The following is a 20,356-nucleotide window of genomic DNA, read 5'->3' on the forward strand; positions in this document are numbered from 1 at the left end:
TCGGGTCGCTTAGGACCAGACACCCGAAAGCTGGGGAGCGGGACTCCCGCACCCCAAGACCTGTCTCTCGAGCTCCCTTGTCCGCTCCGCGGGCCCTGAGATCTCCACCCCAACCTGCTGGTGCAGCGCCGCACCGCCGTTCCCGCTCTGTCCTTGGAGGGTGTGGAAGGGTGGGTTTGGGGCCGGGGGCGGGTCTGGGGGCGGACCCGGAGGCGGGGCTGTCTCTGCGGCAGGGCCCAGTTCGGCTCCCCCGGTCTCTCTCTGTCTCTCCTCCTCCCTCCTCCTGCTCCGGGCGGAGCCCGGCATGGGGGGGCCGGCGCCCGGCAGGCCAGGTACGGTGATGTAGAAACTGGGGAGGCTTATGCGGGGAGGTGGTGATGGGGGGGACTAGGGGTAGGGAGGATTGGCGGGGAGAGAGGCGGAGACACCCAGGATAGCAGGACAAGGGGAAGAGGAGGGGGTGCCCCGGGAACCTGGGGCCTTTGGATGGGGGGGGATGAAGCAGGCCAGGTTTGGAACAAACTGGGGAAAGGAGGAGGACGGCTGTGAGGAGGGGCTCCAGGGAGGAGACGTAAGGCTGGAGGCGAAAGGGAGAGAGTGTGTTTGGGGGAAGGGACGCAAAAGCGCAGGTAAGGAGGCCGCAGCCCAGAAGGTTGCCATGGGGCCAGACTGGAGACCCCCGCCCCCGCCAGGGTGGGATTCAGGGGCGGGACTACTTAGGGGAAAGCCGGGGTTCTCCCAAATCCTGAACAGAAAGAAGGTAGATTTGATTTGGGCCATTAGCAAGAGGAGCGAGGCAGAAACCATTGCTGAAGGACCAGGGTGCTCGAATAGAGGTGGACGGAGGTTCAGGCCCAGGATTGGAAAAGCGGGCACTCCAAGGAGTGAAGGTAGATGGATGGGTGGGATTAGTTGCCCAACTCAATCTCACCATCCTTCGTTCTGCATCTCCACCCTGTCCTGACGATCCCCCATTAAACCTCAGGGCCCAAGAGAGGGTAGCAAGCCTAACTGCCCCCCCTTCCCTAGCTGGGTGCAATGTACGCAAGTAGGCCCTGAGCACAACTCCTTGTCTGTAGGTGTGACCAGTTCCATAGCAGATTTGCGTGCTAGAGGTCTGTGTGTATCGGTGGGTGTGTCGGTGGGTGTTTATGTCTGTGTTCGCTGTTCCTGGGTTTGTGTTTACCTATGCCCCTCTATGTCTGCCCCTGTTTGTGGGTATATCTGTGGCAGGGCAGTGTGTCTAAACATATTGTGTGCCTACAGAGTTGCTGTATGTTTGTGTGGTCTGTCTGTCTCTGGTGGTTCAGGATGTATTTACACAGGATGGGAATCGGTGTTAACCTGATCTCTCCAGAGTGGCTCCGAACACCTTTGTCACGGTGTGTGACTCTGCACACACATGCTCGTATGTCTGTCTGTCTGTCTGTCTGTCTGGGAGGGGTCCCATAGATTGTACTGCATATTCTGTGCCTGTGTTTTCCTCTTCGGGAGACCCAAATCATGTCTCTGCTCCTTCTCCTCCCTCCCCAACCCTATCTTCCCCTTGTCTCCTTCTCACCCATTCCCCTTATCAAGTGGATCCGGGACCCAGGGAGGGCCGCCCCCCGGGCCTGGTGGCATTAAGCAGGGCCCCTCAGCCCCCACCTCTTGCCCCACGACATGAACCTTCTCTACCGAAAAACCAAGCTGGAGTGGAGACAGCACAAAGAAGAGGAGGCCAAAAGGAGGTAAGGCCCTAGCCTGTCCCTTGGCCTGTTGCACAGTCCCCTGGGCCACAACCCCTCCCCTTCTGGAGCCCATCGGCCTTGTCACGGATGAGAGTTCTTTTCCCCAGTTGATTTTTGACTTAGCACAGAATGGCTGCAAGTGTCCATGCTTGGTTCCAGTCTTGTTCCTGGCTCCCTGAGAGAGGGGTATGGCTAGGGCATGCCTTCCAGCTTTGGAGAGAGCCCTGTTGGCTTTTCTTTATGCCTATGGGCCCCCGAGTCCCTCCTTCCCAATTCTCTTTTCTGTTATTCTCAGGCTGGGTGCTGGCTTTCCCCTGTCACCTGATCTTGGAAAGGGCAGGCCCCACCGTCCTCACAGGGTCTAGGGAGAGGGTCATTTTAGGGGCCTCGAGACCATTCATGTGTCTCACCCAGTCTCTTCTCTTGGAGGAAGTGACTGACTGAAGAGGTGTGTGTGTGTGTGTGTGTGTGTGTGTGTGTGTGTGTGGTGTTAGGGGATTTATAGGCTAAGTCCTATAGAAGAGCCAGGTGGAGATCCCCATACCCCTCACTCTTGCGTCCCTCCCAACTCTTTCTCTTTGCCCTCCCAGGAACCCAGGCCTAGCCTCTCAGCTTCCTCCTCCTCTTTTCCCTTTGACTGCACAGCCTCTTGGAGCCTGAGTCAGAACCACCTCCCAGCTCCCTTCTCCCTCCTCGCAACTGTGGAGTTTAATTCTTGTTGTTAATTAGATTAATCAGAGCGATCACTACAGCGATCTCTCCCTAATGAAGGGTTAGTAGACAGGGCCTTAATGGGAGCCCACCCCACAGCAGGCAGCGCTCCCCTCTTCTCTGCCAGCCGCCCCCCCCTTCACTCACCCGGGACAGAGAAAGGGAATAGGAGTAAGCTGGGGAGGTTGACAGAGAGAGAGAGAGAGAGCGCAGCAGCGGAGGAGAGGGGGAGAGAGAGGGAGAGAGGGTGCCAGAGAGGCCACTCTAGTGATTCAGGCATCACACCCTGTGTCTGGGAGAGATGGCCTGTAATGTGACAGGGGCCATAGTAGCTGGGCATGAAGAGAGGCTGGAAGCCAGGTGTGGGCTAGCTTGTGAGGGGAGTCACAGGGGCAGGTGTGTCTGCTTGTCTGTCAGGTGGCTGTTGCCTGGATTGTTATCTTTCTCCACAGAAGAGACTGTGTGCCAGTTAGGTGGTCAGTCAGCCGCAGGGTGACCGTCTTACACATATACCATTTCTTTCCTTTTTCACAGCGCATGCTGCCCCCACCCCCCAGTGCCTGGCTTTTCTTAAATCCAAAGACTCTGCCTGGGAGCATTCCTGCCTTAGACCTTCAGATGTCCCTATCCCAGGCTCCTGTCCTCACTGGGGAAACAGTTACTCTGCTCTTGAAAAGCCATCTCCTCCTGAGACAGAGGAAGGCAAGTTGGAGGCCTGCTGTCTAACTTCTGTTCTATCTTGTCTTCTTTTCTCCCCAGCTCCAGTAAGGAAACAGCCCCCACAGCCCCAGTGGGGCCTGGGGCTGTCCCAGGGCCTGGGGTCCGAGTGCGGGACGTAGCCTCGCTTCGTAGGTCCCTCAGGATGGGCTTCATGACGATGCCCGCGTCCCAGGAGCACACCCCTCACCCCTGCCGCAGCGCCATGGCCCCACGCTCTCTCTCCTGCCATTCAGTGGGCAGCATGGACAGTGGAGGGGGTGGACCTACAGGAGGCGGGGGAGGTCTCACAGAGGACGGTAGCACCCGAAGACCCCCGGCTAAGCCCCGGAGACACCCCAGTACCAAGCTCAGCATGGCAGGATCAGGGGCAGAGACACCACCAAGTAAAAAAGCAGGTGAGACACCCACCCTCTTCTCCTAGGCCTCTTAGGAGAGAGCTGGCAGCCGGTAGAATCCATTCCAACCAAGGGGGGGGGCCTCTGGGAGGGTTCATTCAGGCAAGAGCCAAGGAAGTGGAAGGTTCCATTCTCAAAAGGAATAGGGGGTTCCTTTTAGGTGGACCTCAGATGAACCATTCAAGGGCAGGAGACACTCCCTCAAAACAGCTTTTAGGAAAGGACACAAGGGTGGGTAAGAATTGCAGATCCTGGGGTTGGTAGGGGGCTAAGGTAGGATGCTCAGGCTAGTCTACATGATGAGACCCAGTTTCGAGAAGCAAACAAACGAACAAAAACCTGAAGAAAAGACAAAAAGCCATCCTAAACATGATGGCCCACGCCTCTAATTCCAGCACTCAGGAGGCAGAGGCAGAAGGATCTCTGTGAGTTCAAGGCCAGCCTGAACTAAAATTCAGGCTAACCAAGACTGCAGAGTGAGACCCTATCTCAAACAAACAACAAAACAAAAAAGAATGAGAATGAAAAAGAAAAGAGAGAAAAAGACCAGGAACTGCCTTGTAGAAAAGGAACCTAGTGGGCTCTGAGTGGAAGGTTATGGAAAAGGTAGCTAGACAAATATGTCCTTGAAGGTGGGTCAAGAGGTCAGAAAGAAATTCTCCTCCTTTACTGTAGAATGAATTCAAGGTCAGCCTGGGCAGTTTAGAGGCCCTTTCTTAAAAGAGAAAAAATTTATATAAGAAAAATGCTGGAATGTGCCTCAGTGATAGAGCCCCTGCCTAGAATCCTCCAGTGAGGGGCTGGGGTGTGGCTCAGTGGTAGAGCACCAGCCTAGAATCCCCCAGTGAGGGGCTGGGGGCGTGGTCAGTGGGAGAGCCCCTGCCTAGAATCCCCCAGTGAGGGGCTGGGGGGCGTGGTCAGTGGGAGAGCATTACCTGGCATGTTAGATGCTCTGTATTCAATAAGCTGCATTTCTTTTTCTCCTTCCCACCCTTCTAGGCTCTCAAAAGCCAACCCCTGAGTGCCGAGAATCTAGCCGTAAGGTTCCGCCACAAAAACCCAGGCGAAGCCCCAACACCCAGCTGTCTGTGTCCTTCGATGAGTCTTGTGCCCCAGCCCCATGTCCTCGAGGGGGGAACCTGCCGCTGCAACGCCTAGGCAGGGCTACTCGAGTAGCTGGAGATCTGGACGCAGGTGCTCAAGAGGAAGAGCCCGTGTACATTGAGATGGTGGGGGATGTCTTTCGTGGAGGAGGACGAAGTGGAGGAGGCTTGAGCGGGCCTCCTCTTGGAAGTGGAGGCCCAACCCCTCCAGCTGGTGCCGATTCGGACTCTGAAGACAGCGAGGCTATATATGAAGAGATGAAGTACCCCCTGCCCGAAGAGGCAGGAGATAGCAGAGCCAACGGGCCTCCTCCATTGATGGCGCCCTCCCCTCCACAACAGTCTCATGTCCTCCAGCCCCACCCCCACCCTCACCGCCGTCCAGCTTCTGCCCTCCCAAGCCGGAGGGATGGGACACCCACCAAGACCACTCCTTGTGAAATCCCCCCACCTTTTCCCAACCTCCTTCAGCACCGGCCTCCACTCCTGGCCTTCCCCCAAGCCAAGTCTGCTTCCCGAGCCCCTGGCGATGGGGTCTCAAGGCTACCGGTCCTCTGCCACTCCAAGGAGCCAGCCGGTTCCACCCCAGCTCCCCAAGTGCCTGCACGAGAGCGGGAGACGCCTCCCCTGCCGCCTCCGCCTCCTGCTGCCAACCTGCTATTGCTGGGACCATCAGGCCGAGCCCGGAGCCACTCAACACCATTGCCACCCCAGGGCTCTGGCCAGACCCGGGGGGAGCGGGAGCTCCCCAACTCTCACAGCATGATCTGCCCCAAAGCGGCAGGGGTACCGGCAGCCCACCCTGCCCCAGCTGCCTTGCTTCCCGGCCCCCCCAAGGACAAGGCCGTGTCGTACACTATGGTGTATTCTGCGGTGAAAGTGACCACACACTCTGTCCTGCCAGCTGGACCACCCCTGGGTGTTGGGGAGCCAAAGACGGAGGAGATCTCGGTTCTCCATGGAATGCTTTGTGCCAGTTCGAGGCCCCCTGTACCAGGGAAATCCAGCCCCCATAGTGGGGCTATGGGTTCAGCAGCTGGGGTCCTGCACCACCGTAGCTGCCTGGCCTCCCCCCACAGCCTTCCAGATCCAACTGCAGGCCCTCTGACTCCCCTCTGGACCTATCCAGCCACAGCAGCTGGCCTCAAGAGACCCCCTGCCTATGACAGTCTCAAGGCTGGGGGGGTGCTGAATAAGGGCTGTGGAATGGGAACACCATCTCCCATGGTCAAGATCCAGCTGCAAGAGCAAGGGACTGATGGAGGTGCCTTTGCCAGCATCTCCTGTGCGCATGTTATCGCCAGTGCAGGGACACCAGAAGAGGAGGAGATGGGCGCCGCATTTGGGGCAGGCTGGGCTCTACAGAGAAAGGTCCTGTATGGAGGGAGGAAAGCAAAGGACCCGGACAGTGAGTGAGGAGTGGGGGTTGGGTGTGGGGGTGTTACTGGTGGTTCGGGGTTGGGGGTTAAATATTGAAGGGAGGTATTTAGAAATGGCAGGTCCATTGTCCTGTCCTGGGAAGTTTTCTGGGAGACCAGATAGATGGGGATGGGGAACAGAATGAATGGGTGGGGGAGGGGAGATATCTATGAATGTGTCCAGGAAAAGGTAGGAAGGTCTGGGATAGGGGCTGGGGGGTGATCTAGCCTCATCCTGCTCCACCCTCTGCCCCTCCCTTCCTTGGGCTGCAAGGGTGTGTGTTTGTGAGTGTGTGCACACTAGGAACTAAACACAGCTGCCTCCCAGCTATTACCATGGCAACCCATCCAGACAGGAGTGAGAGGAGAGGGAGGCCCCTACCGTTGCCAGGCAACGCAATGCTCTGCCAGGCCTGCTCTCAGAGATGGGCTTAGTTCACACACAGCCCTTCCCCCCACTCTATACACTCAATGTAACCCCCATACCCTCTTTCTGAGATCAGGATTTGGGATTCTCCCCACTGAGAGACAGCACCCCTCTTTTCCAGGGTGTTCATTCTGACCCTGTCTGGTCCTGAAGAGGTTTAAAAACCAAAGCTAGGGTAGAGAATGCCCCTCTGGCCAGGGGAAGGGTTTTCTGAACAGAGCACATATATATGATTCTGAGTCCCAGTGATGTTAACAATGAAAGGAAGGTGACAGGGCTGGGTCTAAGGGGGGGGGGGGGAGGGTTGCGCGCATGTGCGTGTGTTGGAAGTGTGAGGTCGAGCCTTTGCCATTCCTGCTGGGATTCACTGAAGGGCAACCCATGCTGCATGATATGTGCCTGCTGGAGATAGAAAGGCCCCTCCCGCCTGCGGGCACTGAGTTTTTTGTTTGCTTGTTTGTTTGTTATCCCAGCAGAAGTCGAGGACGGTACCCGGGCCTGGAATGGCAGTACAGAGGGTCCCGTCAAAGTAGAGCATGAGGACAGGGGCCAGGTGGCATCAGGGATTCCTGTGAGGAGCCAGGGGGCAGAGGGTCTGCTGGCCAGGATCCACCATGATCGAGGAGGGAGCCGCACAGCGTTGCCAGTCCCTTGCCAGACTTTCCCGGCCTGCCACCGAAATGGAGGTAACACCTTGCTCTCATACGCTATACAGAGATGGGTGGGTCAGGAACTGCCAGGGTCCACCTGGGACCAACCTGCCTGATTTCCTATCAACTCCATGTCTATAGTCATTAACCTTTGAACAGTATTTCTCGTACTTTGAATGGAACCCAGGAGTTCCCTCATGCAAGGCAGGTGCTCTATCCCCGAGCCACACTCCAGTACCCCACTGGGGGATTCTAGGCAGGTGCTCTACCACCGAGCCACACCCCAGTCCCTCACTGGGGAGATTCTAGGCAGGGGCTCTACCACCGAGCCACACCCCAGCCCCTCACTGGGGGATTCTAGGCAGGTGCTCTACCCGAGCCACACCCCCAGCCTAGATCCCTGAATCTTAACACTGTATTTCCATCTCCTTTCTTTTCATGAGGCAGGGGAGTCTGGCCTACAGCCTCTTCAGGGAGGTGAGGGACTAGACTTCGGTAGGTCACTCTTCTCATCTCTGGTTTTTTGGGCCTAGATTTCACAGGAGGGTACCGCCTGGGTCGCTCTGCCTCCACCTCTGGAGTCCGTCAGGCTGCGCTCCATACCCCTCAGCCCTGCAGCCAGCCCAGGGTTGCCCTGAGCCAGGTGAGATCTGGTCTTTGTTTTATCTTTGAAGGAGCAGCAAGAGAAGGCTTGAGTATGAAAAGAAAAAAAATAGACCCACTCACTCACCCTTGTAATCCAATCTCTAACCAAAAACAACTGTGAAAAAAAAGAATTCATCTGGAATTAGTTGGAGTTAGTTGGGCTACATTAAAAAAAAAAAATCCTTCCAGGTGGTGGAGGAGCACACCTTTAATCCCAGCATTTAGGAGTCAGAGACAGGCGGATTTCTGTGAGTTCAAGACCAGCCTGATCTACCAAGTGAGTTCCAGGACAGGCTCCTACAGAGCCTACAGGGAAACCCTGTCTCAACAATAGGGTGAGAAAGAGATCAGGGCACTATAGGGCACATCCCTGTGACCCTAGTTTGGGAGGTGGGAGCGGGAGGATTGGGAGTTCAAGATCATCCTTCCTAGGCTACAGACTGAGTTCCAGGCCAACCTGCCATTAAAAAAAAAAAAAAATAGAAACAGAAAGAAAAAAGGGGCTGCAGAGATGACTGGACACTTAAGAGTATATATCCCCCTGTCCCCCCCAAAGGACCAGAGTTCAATTCCCAGCACCCTACATTGTACACTTCACAACTGCCTCTAACACCAGCTCCAGGGTCTCCAATGTCTTCCGGCCTCCAAGTCCAATATATAGCATATACTCACAGAGGCACATACACAAATAAATGAAAAATCTTAAAAAGAAAGTGGGCTGGGAAATGACTCCATGGGTAAAGGTGGTTGCCACCAGGCCTAAGAACTGAGTGAGTTTGGTCCTCAGAATCCACGTGGTGGAAGGAGAGGACCGACACCCAGGAGTTGTCTTCTGGCCTCCGTGAGCTGTGGCGTGGGCCAGCCCCTCAAACATGAAATAAATGACATGCTTTTTAAGTTTTCTTCGTAAATAAATAGGAAAGGAAGATAAATGAAAGAAAAGGGGGGAAAAATCAGGCTGGGACTAGCCAGTGGGCCTGCACAGACTGAGGGGGAACAGGAACTAAAGACAAAAATAGACAGGATAGGATGGGGCTGGTTAGCATGGTCGCCGAAACAGGGCCCTGGGTGGTGGTCAGTCTGGGCCGTGACTGTCTACAGGGTACCTTTAGTGGTTTAGAAAAGACCCCCTTTGAGGACAAATTTGAAAAATGCCTGTCTGGTCTGGAATGTGGTATTTTTGTGTGTTTGGTTTTTGGCTTTTTTGTTTGCTTGTTTTTGGAGTCTATGAAGGATCTCATGGTCTTCTAGAACAAGATCTTCTTTTTTTTTTATTTTTGTTTGTTTTGTTGGTTTTTCGAGACAGGGTCTCCCTGTGTAGTTCTGACTGTCCTGAAACTCACTCTGTAGACCAGGCTGGTCTAGAATTCAGAGATCCTCCAGCCTCTGCCTCCCAAGTGCTGGGATCAAAGGCATGGGCCACCACATGCTGGTATATTTTACTTTTTTATTTTTTTGAAATATTATGTAGTCCTGGCTGACCTGGAACTCATGTAGATCAACCTGGCCTCAAACTCATAAATCCACCTGCCTCTGCCTCCGAAGTATGGGGATTCAAGCCTGTGATTAAAGGCATGGTCCACGAACCCCAACTTTTTCGTTTGTGATGGTTTCATTCATAAATTTCAGACTAACTGCCAACTCACTAAGTAGCTGAGGGTGACCTTGAACTTCTGACTCCCAGAATGCTGGGATTACAAAAATAGTCCCCAAAGCCTGATTCAGGAGGCGCTAAGCTTTTGAACCTGGGGCTTGGCAAGTGCTAGGCCAGCACTCTATCAACTGAGCTACACGCTTAGCATCATAAGGTCTTTTCTTTTTTTTTTTAATTAAATTGTTCTTTGATAATTTCACGTATGTATATTATACATTTTGATTACTCCCCTCACCCCCAACCAACAATCTCTCTCCCATCCTTGTCATTTTCCAGCTCCTCTGGTCCACGTTCATGTCTTTCTGTTTTGTTGGAAAACGGGGTCTTTGGGTTTTTTTTTAATTTTTATTTTTATTGTTTTTGTTGTTTTGGTTTAGGTTTTTGCTTTTGTTTTTTCGAGACAGGGTTTCTCTGTGTAGACCAGGCTGGCTTCTTAGGGCCAGGCAAGCCTAGTCTAACACCAGAGTGCATCAGTGGGGAAAGGGTGCCCAAGCTGGAGACCCGCCCCCATCACACCCACAACCTGGGAGAGAGGACCCAAAGCCGAGCCTGCGGGGAGGGTTTGTTTTTACAGGAGGTCGTCGGTTTGGGCACAAGGTCCCTGACATTCGCTGTCGCACATATTTTTCTTTCTCTGGGGTTCCTGGCACAGACCCACCCTGTGCTGCCTCTGCCCCTGCCGCCCCAGCCCGCCCGGGAGCGTGACGGCAAACTCCTAGAGGTGATTGAGCGCAAACGCTGTGTGTGCAAGGAGATCAAGGCACGTCACCGTCCGGACCGGGGGCTCTGCAAGCAAGAGAGCATGCCCATCCTTCCCAGCTGGCGGCGGGGCCCTGAACCCCGCAAGTCCGGCACCCCACCCTGCCGCCGGCAGCACACGGTCCTGTGGGACACTGCCATCTGAGGATGCAGGGGCGGCTTGGGACGCCTGGATTGGAAGGGGAGGAAGCCTGCCCAGGTCTACTTGAGACTTGAGAGGTGGAGGAACTAGGAGAGAGGGTTCTTACTAGGCCCATCGTGAGGACATGAGGTGCCAGTAGCATCCCAAGAAATTTGGGGGAGGAGGAGGGTTTGCTTGATGTTGGAAGGAGGGGTCTGAGCGTGTAGACCCCTCTTCTTGAAGCGAAGGCCAAGGTGGAGATCACCATGGGAAAAGGTGGGGTTTGGAGGAAGTTGGGGGTGGGGCTTATAGAAGATTGACTGGAGCAACAGGGAATCTAGCTCTTTTATTGAGAGCCGGGGGAGCGGGGAAGGGTATTTATTTTGTTATTTATTTTAGTCTGGAGGGCAGTTCTGGGCCCTTCTGACCTACTCCTCAGCAGGAGGTGGAGAACCGAGGCTAAATTTGCACTCTCCCCAAGGCCAGTGCCTAAAGACCTCCGCCATCCTTACCCAGCTAAAGTGGGGGGGATGGGTCAGCTTGGGGAGCAGTCAGAAGGCAGAGGTTCAGACAGTGACAGTATTTCTAGTTTTCCCAGAATTTGGTAGTGAGTGTGGTCTGCTGTGAAACAGGCATTTTATTTAGTTCTGGGGTAAGGGTCTAGCCGGGGATGGGTTGGGACGATGGGGAAAGAGGGAAAACTTAAGTGGGTGGAGGGGGCGGGGTATTTATTTAAATTAAAAAAAAAAAAAAGCTGTCAGGAACTTTTTTTAAATTCCTTTCTTTTCAGAATAATATATTAAAAGACTCATGATCCAAGAGCTGGCGTCTTATATTTCCCCGTGTGCTCTGTCTTGTACACGTGCTCCTTTTCCCACGATGCCCTGGGTGGGTGGGAGTCCAAGGTGCCACTGGGAGCCGCCCTCATCGGTCACACGGAAAGGCAGAGTTTCAGGTAAGTGGGAAGTCCATCATGCTGTCCGTCACTTAGTTTGTGTGGGTGATGCGTGCAAGTGTGTGTGCCCCCAGTGTATGCACGCGTGTGTTTGTAAGTGTGCACCCATGAGTGTGGAGGTCGGAGACTGATCTCAGGTGCCTTCTGGAATCCTTCTCAGTGAACCTGGAGCTCATTGATTCTGATAGACTAGCTGGCCCGGAAGCTCCAGGGATCTGCTTGTGGCCACCTGGGATCGCAGGTGTGAACGCCTGCTTTTTGCTTGGGAGCTGGGACTCAAACTCAGCTCCTTACGCTTGCTCGACAAGAACTTGATCAGTTGAGCCATCTCCGCAGTCCCTCACCCCACCTCCGGTCACTCCATTCTTCCCGAGCATTGCAGTGTTCTGGCTGCACACTGACACGGAAGGAATGTTCAGACCCAGGAGGTTTGCACTCTGCTGACCTTGTAGTCCGCTCTGGGAGCTGAAACTCCCAGACACCGTTAGACTCTGTTGCAGGACTAACGGAGAAGAGGGCTGTTGGTCATGGGACAGGTGAGGAGACGAGGAATGTAAGTTTGCAATACAGCATTTGCTCAGAATCTCCCAGTGAGGGGCTGGGGATGTGACTTAACACTTGTCTATATCCGTTCCACGCCTAAGGCTCAATCACCTACACCACCAGTAACAAATAATGGTGCGATGATTAAAAAATTATGACAGCGCTGTGAAGGTTTTCAGAATTGAGGAAACTCCAATTAGAAATAAGTTAATGGCCTGGTGATGGTGGCGCAGGTCTTTAATCCCACCCCTCAAAGACGACTCAAAAAACCAAAACAGAAAAAAGAAAAGAAAGAAATTAGGGGGCTGGAGAGATGGCTCAGTGGTAAAGAGCGCTGCCTGTGTTTCTAAAGGTCCTGAGTTCAATTTCCAGCAACCACATGGTGGCTCACAACCATCTGTAATGAGATCTGGTGCTCCCTTCTGGCGTGTAGGCATGCATGCAGGCAGAATATTATAAACACAATAAATAAATCTTTTAAAAGAAAGAAAGAAAGAAAGAAATGCTACCTTGAGAGGGACAGTGGGGTGCAGTCCTGTAATCCCAGCCTTTGGGGAGGTGGAAGGAGAAAGAGCCAAAATTCAAAGCCTGCCTGAGCTATATAACAAGACCCTGACTCAAAAATGCCTAGCTGGAAAATGAAGAGAAGGCAGGTCTGGTGGTGCAGGCCTCTAATCCCGTGTCAGAGAAAGGCTGGAGGGTCAGGTGCTCAGGGTCAAAGCCAGCCAGGCTCTCGGAGACCCTGCAGAGAAGAACTGGACAAGACTGGAGACGACTCAGGGGTTAAGAGCACATAGGGCTCTTACAGAGCACCTGGGTTTGCTTCCTGGTACCCTCATGCTGGCTCTAGCCGTCTGTAACTCCAGTTCCAAGAGATCTAATGCCTTCTCTTGGAATCCAAAGGCACCAGGCATGTATACAGTGCACATACATACATTCAGTCAAAATATTCATATATGATATATATACACATACATACACACAAAATACACATATATTTTTATATTGTAATATACATAGTATTTTTATTAAAAATTTATTTATTTGGAAAATAAAGGGGCCTGGTAAGGTGGCTTAGCAAACTGCCTTGCTGCCAAGTCTGGTGGCCTGACTCTGATCTCCAGGAGCCCCATAATAAAAGGAGAGGATCAGCTCCCACAGGCTGTTATACGACCTCCAAACGCACATTATACAGCACACTCACACAGCTATAGAGCAAAAGAAAAAAAATGAAAGTAAATAGTACATTAATAACAGCATTGAGAGTCATAATGTAATGGCCTGGCGATGGTGGCTCACACCCTTAATCCCAGGACTCAGAAACAGAAGCAGACAGATTTCTGTGAGTTTGGGGTCAGCCCGATCTACAGAGTGAGTTCCAGACCAGACAAGGCTCCAATAGTGAGATCTTGTCTCAAAAAATAAAAAAATCAGAATATGGGCCTGGTGATATAGCTCAGCTATAGAGTGTTTGCCTCATACATCAGAGCCCTGAGTGAGCCCATAGTGAGTCTGAAGCCTGTAATAAAAAAAATTATTATACAGCTGTGTAATAACTATCATTATTGTGTTATATATAAAAAGTAACTTTAATAACAAATATATTAAAATATATTTAATAAGAAATATATTAATAAAATCAACATTTTATAGTTGAGTCATTTTAAAAAGAAAATCTAGAGAGTAAATTCCTGTTTATAACACACACATCCATACCCCCACAAGCCCCATACCCCTCATACACATACCCCACACCCATACCCACACACACACTCATACCCACACATACACACACCTATACCCCCCAACAGCCCATATCCCCCACAATACCCACACCAGGCTGGAGCGCTGACTCAGCAGATAAGGGCACAGGTTTCTCCTGTAGAGGATCCAGGTTTGGTTCCTAGCAGCTTCATGGTTCACGAACATCTGTAACTCCAGTTCCATGGCACCTGATGTCCTGCCTCCTCATGTGTGACTTCATGGTACACAGGACATAGGAGGCAAACACTCATAGGTAAAATACGTAAATCTTAAAGTAAAATTCACTAAATTAAAAACCAACAAGCACCTGGTGTGATGGCTCAGAGGGTAAAAATGCTTACTGCTAAGCCCGATGTACTACGTATGATTCCCCAGAACCCACACAAAGGTGGCTGGAGAAAATGGACTCTACAGAGTTGTCCTCTGGCCTTGACAGGAACACTGTGGTCAGGATGCACACACACAAAATAAATATCTTAAGATAAGAGGGTAAGGTTTGTTTGAATAAGCCAGGAGTAAGGACTTGGCCGTACATTTCAATAGCTTAATAACAAAAGATGACAGTTCTCAAATGAATTTCCCATAGCCCTAAGGGACTCATTTATGAAACCTGATAAAATTTGAAAGTTCATCCAGAATGATAATGGGGAAAACCAGAACATTCTGAAACAGAATAACAGGGTGACCTGCCTTCCTGAACACTAAAACATAAAATCGGAACATGTCGGCCCTACAACAGAACTCAAATATCACAAAACTCCTCGGAACAAGAAGCCCAGAGAGACCCTAGCATCCGGCACTTACCGAAAAGGAGGCTGTTAGAAAGTAGTTCAGAAGGCAGTAGCATGTCTGTTATCCCAGCATTCAGGAAGTAGAGGCAGGAAGATCAGAAGTTCAAGGTTAGCCTCTGCTACAACGCTAGCTTCAGGCTAGCCTATGCTAGAAGAGATACCATTTCAACACAAAAATTATGTCTTGAGCAATTAACCAGTCAGGAGGGAGATGTTAGAGGCTGTGCCTCTCAACTAATCCATGAATTTGGCCTACAGAAGCAATTCTGTAGCCTATGGATATAGTCCCTGCCTGAGGGAGCTAATTGCAGCAGTGTTTGAAATAATAAAGAAAACAGTCCCCAAGGTTCACTAAGATGGCATTGACTAAAGAATTTATGATAACAATGGACAACAGAAGCTGCTAAATAGATTGCAGAAGATACAGATATTCTGGACATGAGACACAGTTCCCGATATTAGCAAAATTAAGCAACCTGTAGGCAAGGCATACACAAAGGAGCTCTCTAGAAAGCATGTTTATTTGTAAATCTTGAAAAAGGACAGGGTCTGGAGGAAGTACACCAAATATTTTAACTGTGATTATTTCGAAGTCTGGAAGAAGAGGGACTTAAGTAACTTTTTAAATAAATTTGTTTATTTTTACCGGGCAGTGGTGGCACACGCCTTTAATCCCAGGACTTGGGAGGCAGAGGCAGGCAGATCTCTGTGAGTTCCAGGACAGACAGGGAGAAAAAAAAAAGATTGAGTTTGACCCCTAGAATCCTTGTAAAAGCTGTGTGTGTGTGTGTGTGTGTGTGTGTGTGTGTGTGTGTGTGTGTGTGTGGTGGTGGTGGTGGTGGAGGAGGAGTTTGTAACCCCAGTCCAGAGGAACTGAAGACAGGGATCCCTAGGGCTCACTGCTGGCCAGCCAGCCTAGCTGAGATCATGGCTCCAAACCAATGAAGAGACCCTCTCAAAAGACAAGGTGAAAGACACCCGAGAGGTGGCACCCAAAGTTGACCTCTGGCCTCCACATGCCTTTGCACTCACACCCACATATGCTGGAGTGCAAACATACACAGACACAAGACATTCATTTTAAAGCTCTATGTTGAGGCTCACATCTGTAATTGCAATACCCGGGAGGCTGAGAAAGAAGGATGCCGTGAGTTTGACGCCAGCTTGATTTACATAATGAGTTCTAGGATAGCTTGGGTTCAAGAAATTAAAAATACATAAAAGGGAAAGAGAGGGGCTGGAGAAATAGCTCAGTGGTTAAGAGCACTGACTGCTCTTCCAGAGGACCCGGGTTCAATTCCCAGTACCCACATGGCAGCTCACAACTGTCTGAAGATCCAGTTGAGGGGAACTGACACCTTCACAGCAATGCACATAAAATAAAGTTAAATAGCCCATAAAAAATATTTTTTAAAAAAAGAGAGAGAGAGAAAGAGAACAAATACCACAACAATGAACAGGACCAAATCTAAGATTTTAAATTTTTTAAATTGTGTGTGTGTGTGACAGAGAGAGAGAGAGAGAGAGAGAGAGAGAGAGAGAGAGAGAGAGAGAGATGTGTGTGTGTGTGTGCACACGTTGAATTCAGGCATGTGAGTACCAGGGTGAGTATGTGGAGGTAACAGAACACCTACAGGTACCTATCCTTGCCTTTTTCCTTGCTTGATTTATTTATTTTTATTTTATGTTCATTACTGTTTTGCCTGCATGTTTACCTATCTATATGAGGTGGCTGAATCCCCCGGAGCTGAAGTTACAGACGGTTGTGAGCTGCCATGAGGGTGCTGGGAATTGAACCTGGGTCCTCTGGAAGAGCAGCCAGTTCTCTTAAACACTGAGTCATCTTTCCTGCCCTGACTCTTTCCCTTGCTTGAGATGGGGCTTCTTTGTTCTTCATCTCACATAGCCCAGTCCAAACTCAAGCTTGCTATGTAGCCAAGGATGACCTTGAACTCCCGACTCTCCTTCTGATTGCTAGAATTTCAGGGGTTCTGGGGATCAAACCACAGACTTTGTACATGTTAGGCAAGCACTTGACAACTGAACCACATTCCCAGTCCATCTGTGTTTCTTTTCACTTTTTTTTAATGATTTTTAATTACATGTATGCATGTATGTCTTGCATATGGGTGTGCACGTGAGTGTAGCTGTCCTCAGAGGCATTGGGTCTCCTGGAACTGGAGTTACAGGTGGTTGTGAGCTGCCTGATGTGGGTGCTGGAGACTAAACTTGGGTCCTCTGCAAGAGCAGAATGTGCTTTTAACCACTGAGCCATCTCTCCTGCCCCCCCCCCACCTCCGCAACACCTAGAAAAGTTAATTTAGAGTCAGGTAGTGGTGGTCCATGTCTTTAATCTAGCACTCAGGAAGCAGAGGGAGGCAGATCTCTGAGTTCAAGGCCAGCCTGGCCTAAGAAGCAATTTCCAGGACGGCTAGGGCTGTTACATAGAGAGACTCTGACTCAAAAACAAAACAAACAAACAAAAAACAACAACTAAAAAAAAAACACCCACTGGGTTGGGTATCTGATGCTATTTACAGGATTCTATTAATTTGGGGCATGATAATATATTGTGGCCTTGCGTCCTTCAGAGTCCTAAAATAGCTGGTGCTGAGCTATGAACAAAACGACTTGTATATGGTTTGGCATTTGCTTCAAAATAAAATGTGAATAGAAGAAGATGCCTGTGTTGGCCATGAGTAATCCCTGGAGGGTGGACAATGGGCACATGGGTGTTCACTGAAAGTGTTTTGTCTGAAAATGAGTCTGTTTGAAATTTTCCACAATCTTCAAAAGGGTTTAAGTCAGTATGATGAGTCAAAATCTTTCCTCCTTTGGAAAAAAAAAAATGAGGGCTGGGAATACATAGTCTAGGAAGTCCTTCTTGTAACAGACAACACTGGTTCTAAAAATGCTCCCTCCCTACCCCCCCTTTTTTTGAGACAGTCTTAGGTAGCCCAGGCTGACCTCAAAATATAGCCCAGGATAACCTTGAATGTCTCATCCGTCTGCCCCCATCTCCTGAGCACTGAGGGTATAAGCCACCATGACCAATTTATGCACTGCGGGGATTGAACCTAGTACTCCGTGCATGCTCATTAAGCACTGTGCCAACAGAGTCATTTACCCAGTTTCTAAAAAAATAATCCCCTTCGTGTTTACAGAAGCAATGTCTGCGAGAAGTAGAAAATGTCCGGGTGCTGAGAAGCAGAGCTACAACAAACTATTTCCACCACCCACAAGTTACAGCTTACTGTATATGACAGAAAACATTCTCTGCATATGTATATGTATGCTAAAACCAAATATGGCCACTCAGCATGTTTTAAGATGTATTTATAGTCGGGCAGTGGAGGCACACACCTTTAATCCCAGCACTAGGAAGGCAGAGGCAGGAGGATCTCAATGAGTTCGAGGCCAGCCTGGTCTGCAAAGCAAGTTCCAGGACAGCCGGGGCTACACAGAGAAGCCCTGTCTCTGAAAAAAGAAAATGTATTTGTTAATATTGTGGAGGAGAGGGGCTTGAGGGCCAGGGTATTGGTGTGGAGGTCAGTTCCCTCTTCTCACCTTGCTGGAAGAATGCAGTCTGGGAAGGACTTGGGGAGGGGCTCTCCATCTATACATCCCTGGGGAAGCGGCATTCACATTCATGCGTGGTGCAGACCTTCCAGGGTAGCTGCCTTAAGGTGACGCACTCCTCTTCATAACCTCCACTGCTGTGTAAGGAAGCGCAAGAGACTCGCTGGTTCCCAAGTGAACGCTGGAATCCTATCTTCTTCCTTGGTTGGCTTGTCTTTGGGACCTTAGGAGGGCGGGTAGATGTTTACATCTCTCCCAGGGAAGGAATTTTCGGCAATACTTCACACTTTTGACTCTCACACCTCTGTGGCATGCACTTGACCCACTGAGCCATCTCTCCACCCCCTCCATATTCCTTTGGTTTTAGTATTTATTACAACGCTTATTTACTTTTGTGGACGAATAGGTGTGTGCAGGTGCACACGTGCCACGGTACCAATGAAGGTTAGAGAGCACCTTGTAGGAGTCACTTCTCTCCTCCCATCGTGTGGGCCCTGAGAACCAAACTCAGGCCATCAGCCATGATGGCAAGTGCTTTAACCCCTGAGTGACAATGTTGGACCTGTCTGATTTTAAGACAAAAGTTTCAGACAGCTCAGGGTGGCCTTGAGTTTCCAAAGTAGCAAGGATGACCTTGAATTTCTGATCCTCCTGCCTCCACCCTCCCCAGTACTAGGATTATAGGAATAAACCACCACGTGGGTTATTTCCATTGCTCTGATCAGTGGAATAGCCTGGGCTAGTTGCGTTGGAGAACATAGAATCCTGATGAGCTTAGTTGCGTCCTCCATACACCACCTAACGTTCACCGGAAGTGGGAGCTGGAGGATCCCAGCACCTCCCGATCTTGCCTTGGTGTCCCTTGCGTGTGTACCAGCAGAGTGATAGCCCACTCCGCGTGTCCAGCTTCTGGTTCCCTGTCACCTTCGTGAGCGTGCAGAACATGTTGTCTGCGCTCATGCAGCGTACTTTGTCCCCTGTCACCACTCTGGGACAATCTCTGGTTACCAAAAATGGCTGACAGCCAGGACTCACAGGTCTGAAGTCCCAGAGATGGCGCTGCCACCATATCAGAAACTTTCCACTGACCAGATGGTGACCTTTGTGTGTGGCATTCCTTCCTTAAAGCTCAGGGAGGGGTGGGACGGGGTGGGGACACGCACACGTTCGAGAAACTTCAGTCGTGAAGGGGAAACCTGGAAAAATTAGAACCACAGGGAAATTTTTAAATATATGCATTATTTATTTCGCGGCCCCTTTCCTATCTGAATTGACTGAGTTCATCTAGTAACTTAAAAGAAATGTTTGTGTTTGGGTCATAAGCTGCCATGGTTGGTCTACTTAAAGACAGAAAAGTGAAATAATGTTGGGAAACACTCCCTCTTCCCCCTTTTCTGCCTTTTAAGGTTGGGCTGGGTGAACAAAAAGATCTGAAGGAAAAAACCCACCCATCTTCTCCCACTGTTTTCTTCTTTTTGTGAGACAGAGTCTCACATATTCCAGACTGACTGCCAACGCACTATGTAGCCAAGGATGATCTTGAACTCACGACCTTTCTTCTTCAACCTCCCAAGTACTGGATTTAAGTGTGTGCTGTCATATCTGTCTTCCTTTTCTTACACCTTCCCTCCTTGGGTACTACTGTATTTGGTTTGAAGCAAGGTCTTGCGCAGCCCGGGCTAGCCTCCATCTTGCTATGTAGCCAAGGATTACCTTGGTCCTGATCTTCCTGCCTTCACCTCCAGGGATCACAGACGTGCTCCTGGACCACATCTGGGCTCCTTTGCTTTCCTTTGTAGCTGAGTCATGCGAGTTCTGAATGGAACCTTTCTTTTTTCAATATTTATTTGTGTATGTGTGTTTGTGTGTGTCAGAGAGAGAAACACAGAGAGAGAGAGAGCTCTTTATGTGTCCATGGATGACACAGAATGGTGTTATAGCCCCTGGAGCTGGAGTTCAAGGCAGTTATGAGCCCCTGAACATGGCTGCTGAACTGAGCTCAGGTCCTCTGGAAGAGTAGCAAGTGTTCTCAACCACAGAGCTGTCTCTCCAGCTCCTGGAGTCTTTCACAGACAGCACTAACTAGAACAAAGAGGGCTCCGTAGCGAGAGCCGTGGCCCATGACAAGTTTACTCCTAGAATCCAGGGGTGGGGACAGTCCACTCCCTTCCCTCATTCACTGGCTCCCCTCGCAGCCTGCTTTCGTGAAGAGACACAACACAGCAATGGGGAGGAAGGATTCCCTTTCTTTGATTCTGCCTAAGAGCAGGTCTTTTGATGGAGAAGGAACAGCGGCCTGCCTACCATTAAACCTATACACCCTTCTGATGGAGAAGGAACAGCAGCCTGCCTCCATTAAATCTATACACCCTCTCTCCTTTTAAATTTAAT

The 20,356-nt window shown here is 50.5% G+C and overlaps 1 protein-coding gene across 6 annotated transcripts; it reads left to right on the forward strand.

Annotated features, from left to right (window-relative positions):
- Positions 1–220: 220 nt before the first annotated feature.
- Nyap1 (neuronal tyrosine phosphorylated phosphoinositide-3-kinase adaptor 1) lies at positions 221–11,037 on the forward strand. 6 transcript variants are annotated; one of them, XM_087903478.1, is made up of 7 exons: positions 221–332; positions 1,579–1,730; positions 3,201–3,556; positions 4,556–6,067; positions 6,978–7,190; positions 7,688–7,797; positions 10,106–11,037. In XM_087903478.1, exons 2-7 carry the CDS (start codon positions 1,663–1,665, stop codon positions 10,355–10,357), a joined length of 2,511 nt encoding a protein of 836 aa, XP_087759604.1. In that variant the 5' UTR covers positions 221–332; positions 1,579–1,662; the 3' UTR covers positions 10,358–11,037. The 6 variants fall into 6 exon arrangements, 5 of the variants coding, with proteins under 5 accessions (XP_087759604.1, XP_087759607.1, XP_087759606.1 ...); XM_087903481.1 differs by lacking the exon at positions 221–332 and adding an exon at positions 473–629; XR_015737283.1 differs by lacking the exon at positions 221–332 and adding an exon at positions 7,989–8,076 and having other exon boundaries at positions 496–1,730; positions 10,106–10,245.
- The last annotated feature ends 9,319 nt before the right edge of the window (positions 11,038–20,356 follow it).

This window comes from Myodes glareolus, chromosome 2, assembly GCF_982192425.1.
Source record: "Myodes glareolus chromosome 2, mMyoGla1.1, whole genome shotgun sequence".
NCBI lineage: Eukaryota > Metazoa > Chordata > Mammalia > Rodentia > Cricetidae > Myodes > Myodes glareolus.

What these genes read in the sequence shown, in the direction of transcription:
- Nyap1 (XM_087903478.1), top strand. Translation starts at nt 1,663, where the DNA reads ATGAACCTTCTCTACCGAAAAACCAAGCTGGAGTGGAGACAGCACAAA. An exon ending in GAAGAGGAGGCCAAAAGGAG is followed by an intron (nt 1,731 to 3,200) that starts GTAAGGCCCTAG and finishes TTTTCTCCCCAG; the next exon opens with CTCCAGTAAGGAAACAGCCC. An exon ending in GAAAGCAAAGGACCCGGACA is followed by an intron (nt 6,068 to 6,977) that starts GTGAGTGAGGAG and finishes TTGTTATCCCAG; the next exon opens with CAGAAGTCGAGGACGGTACC.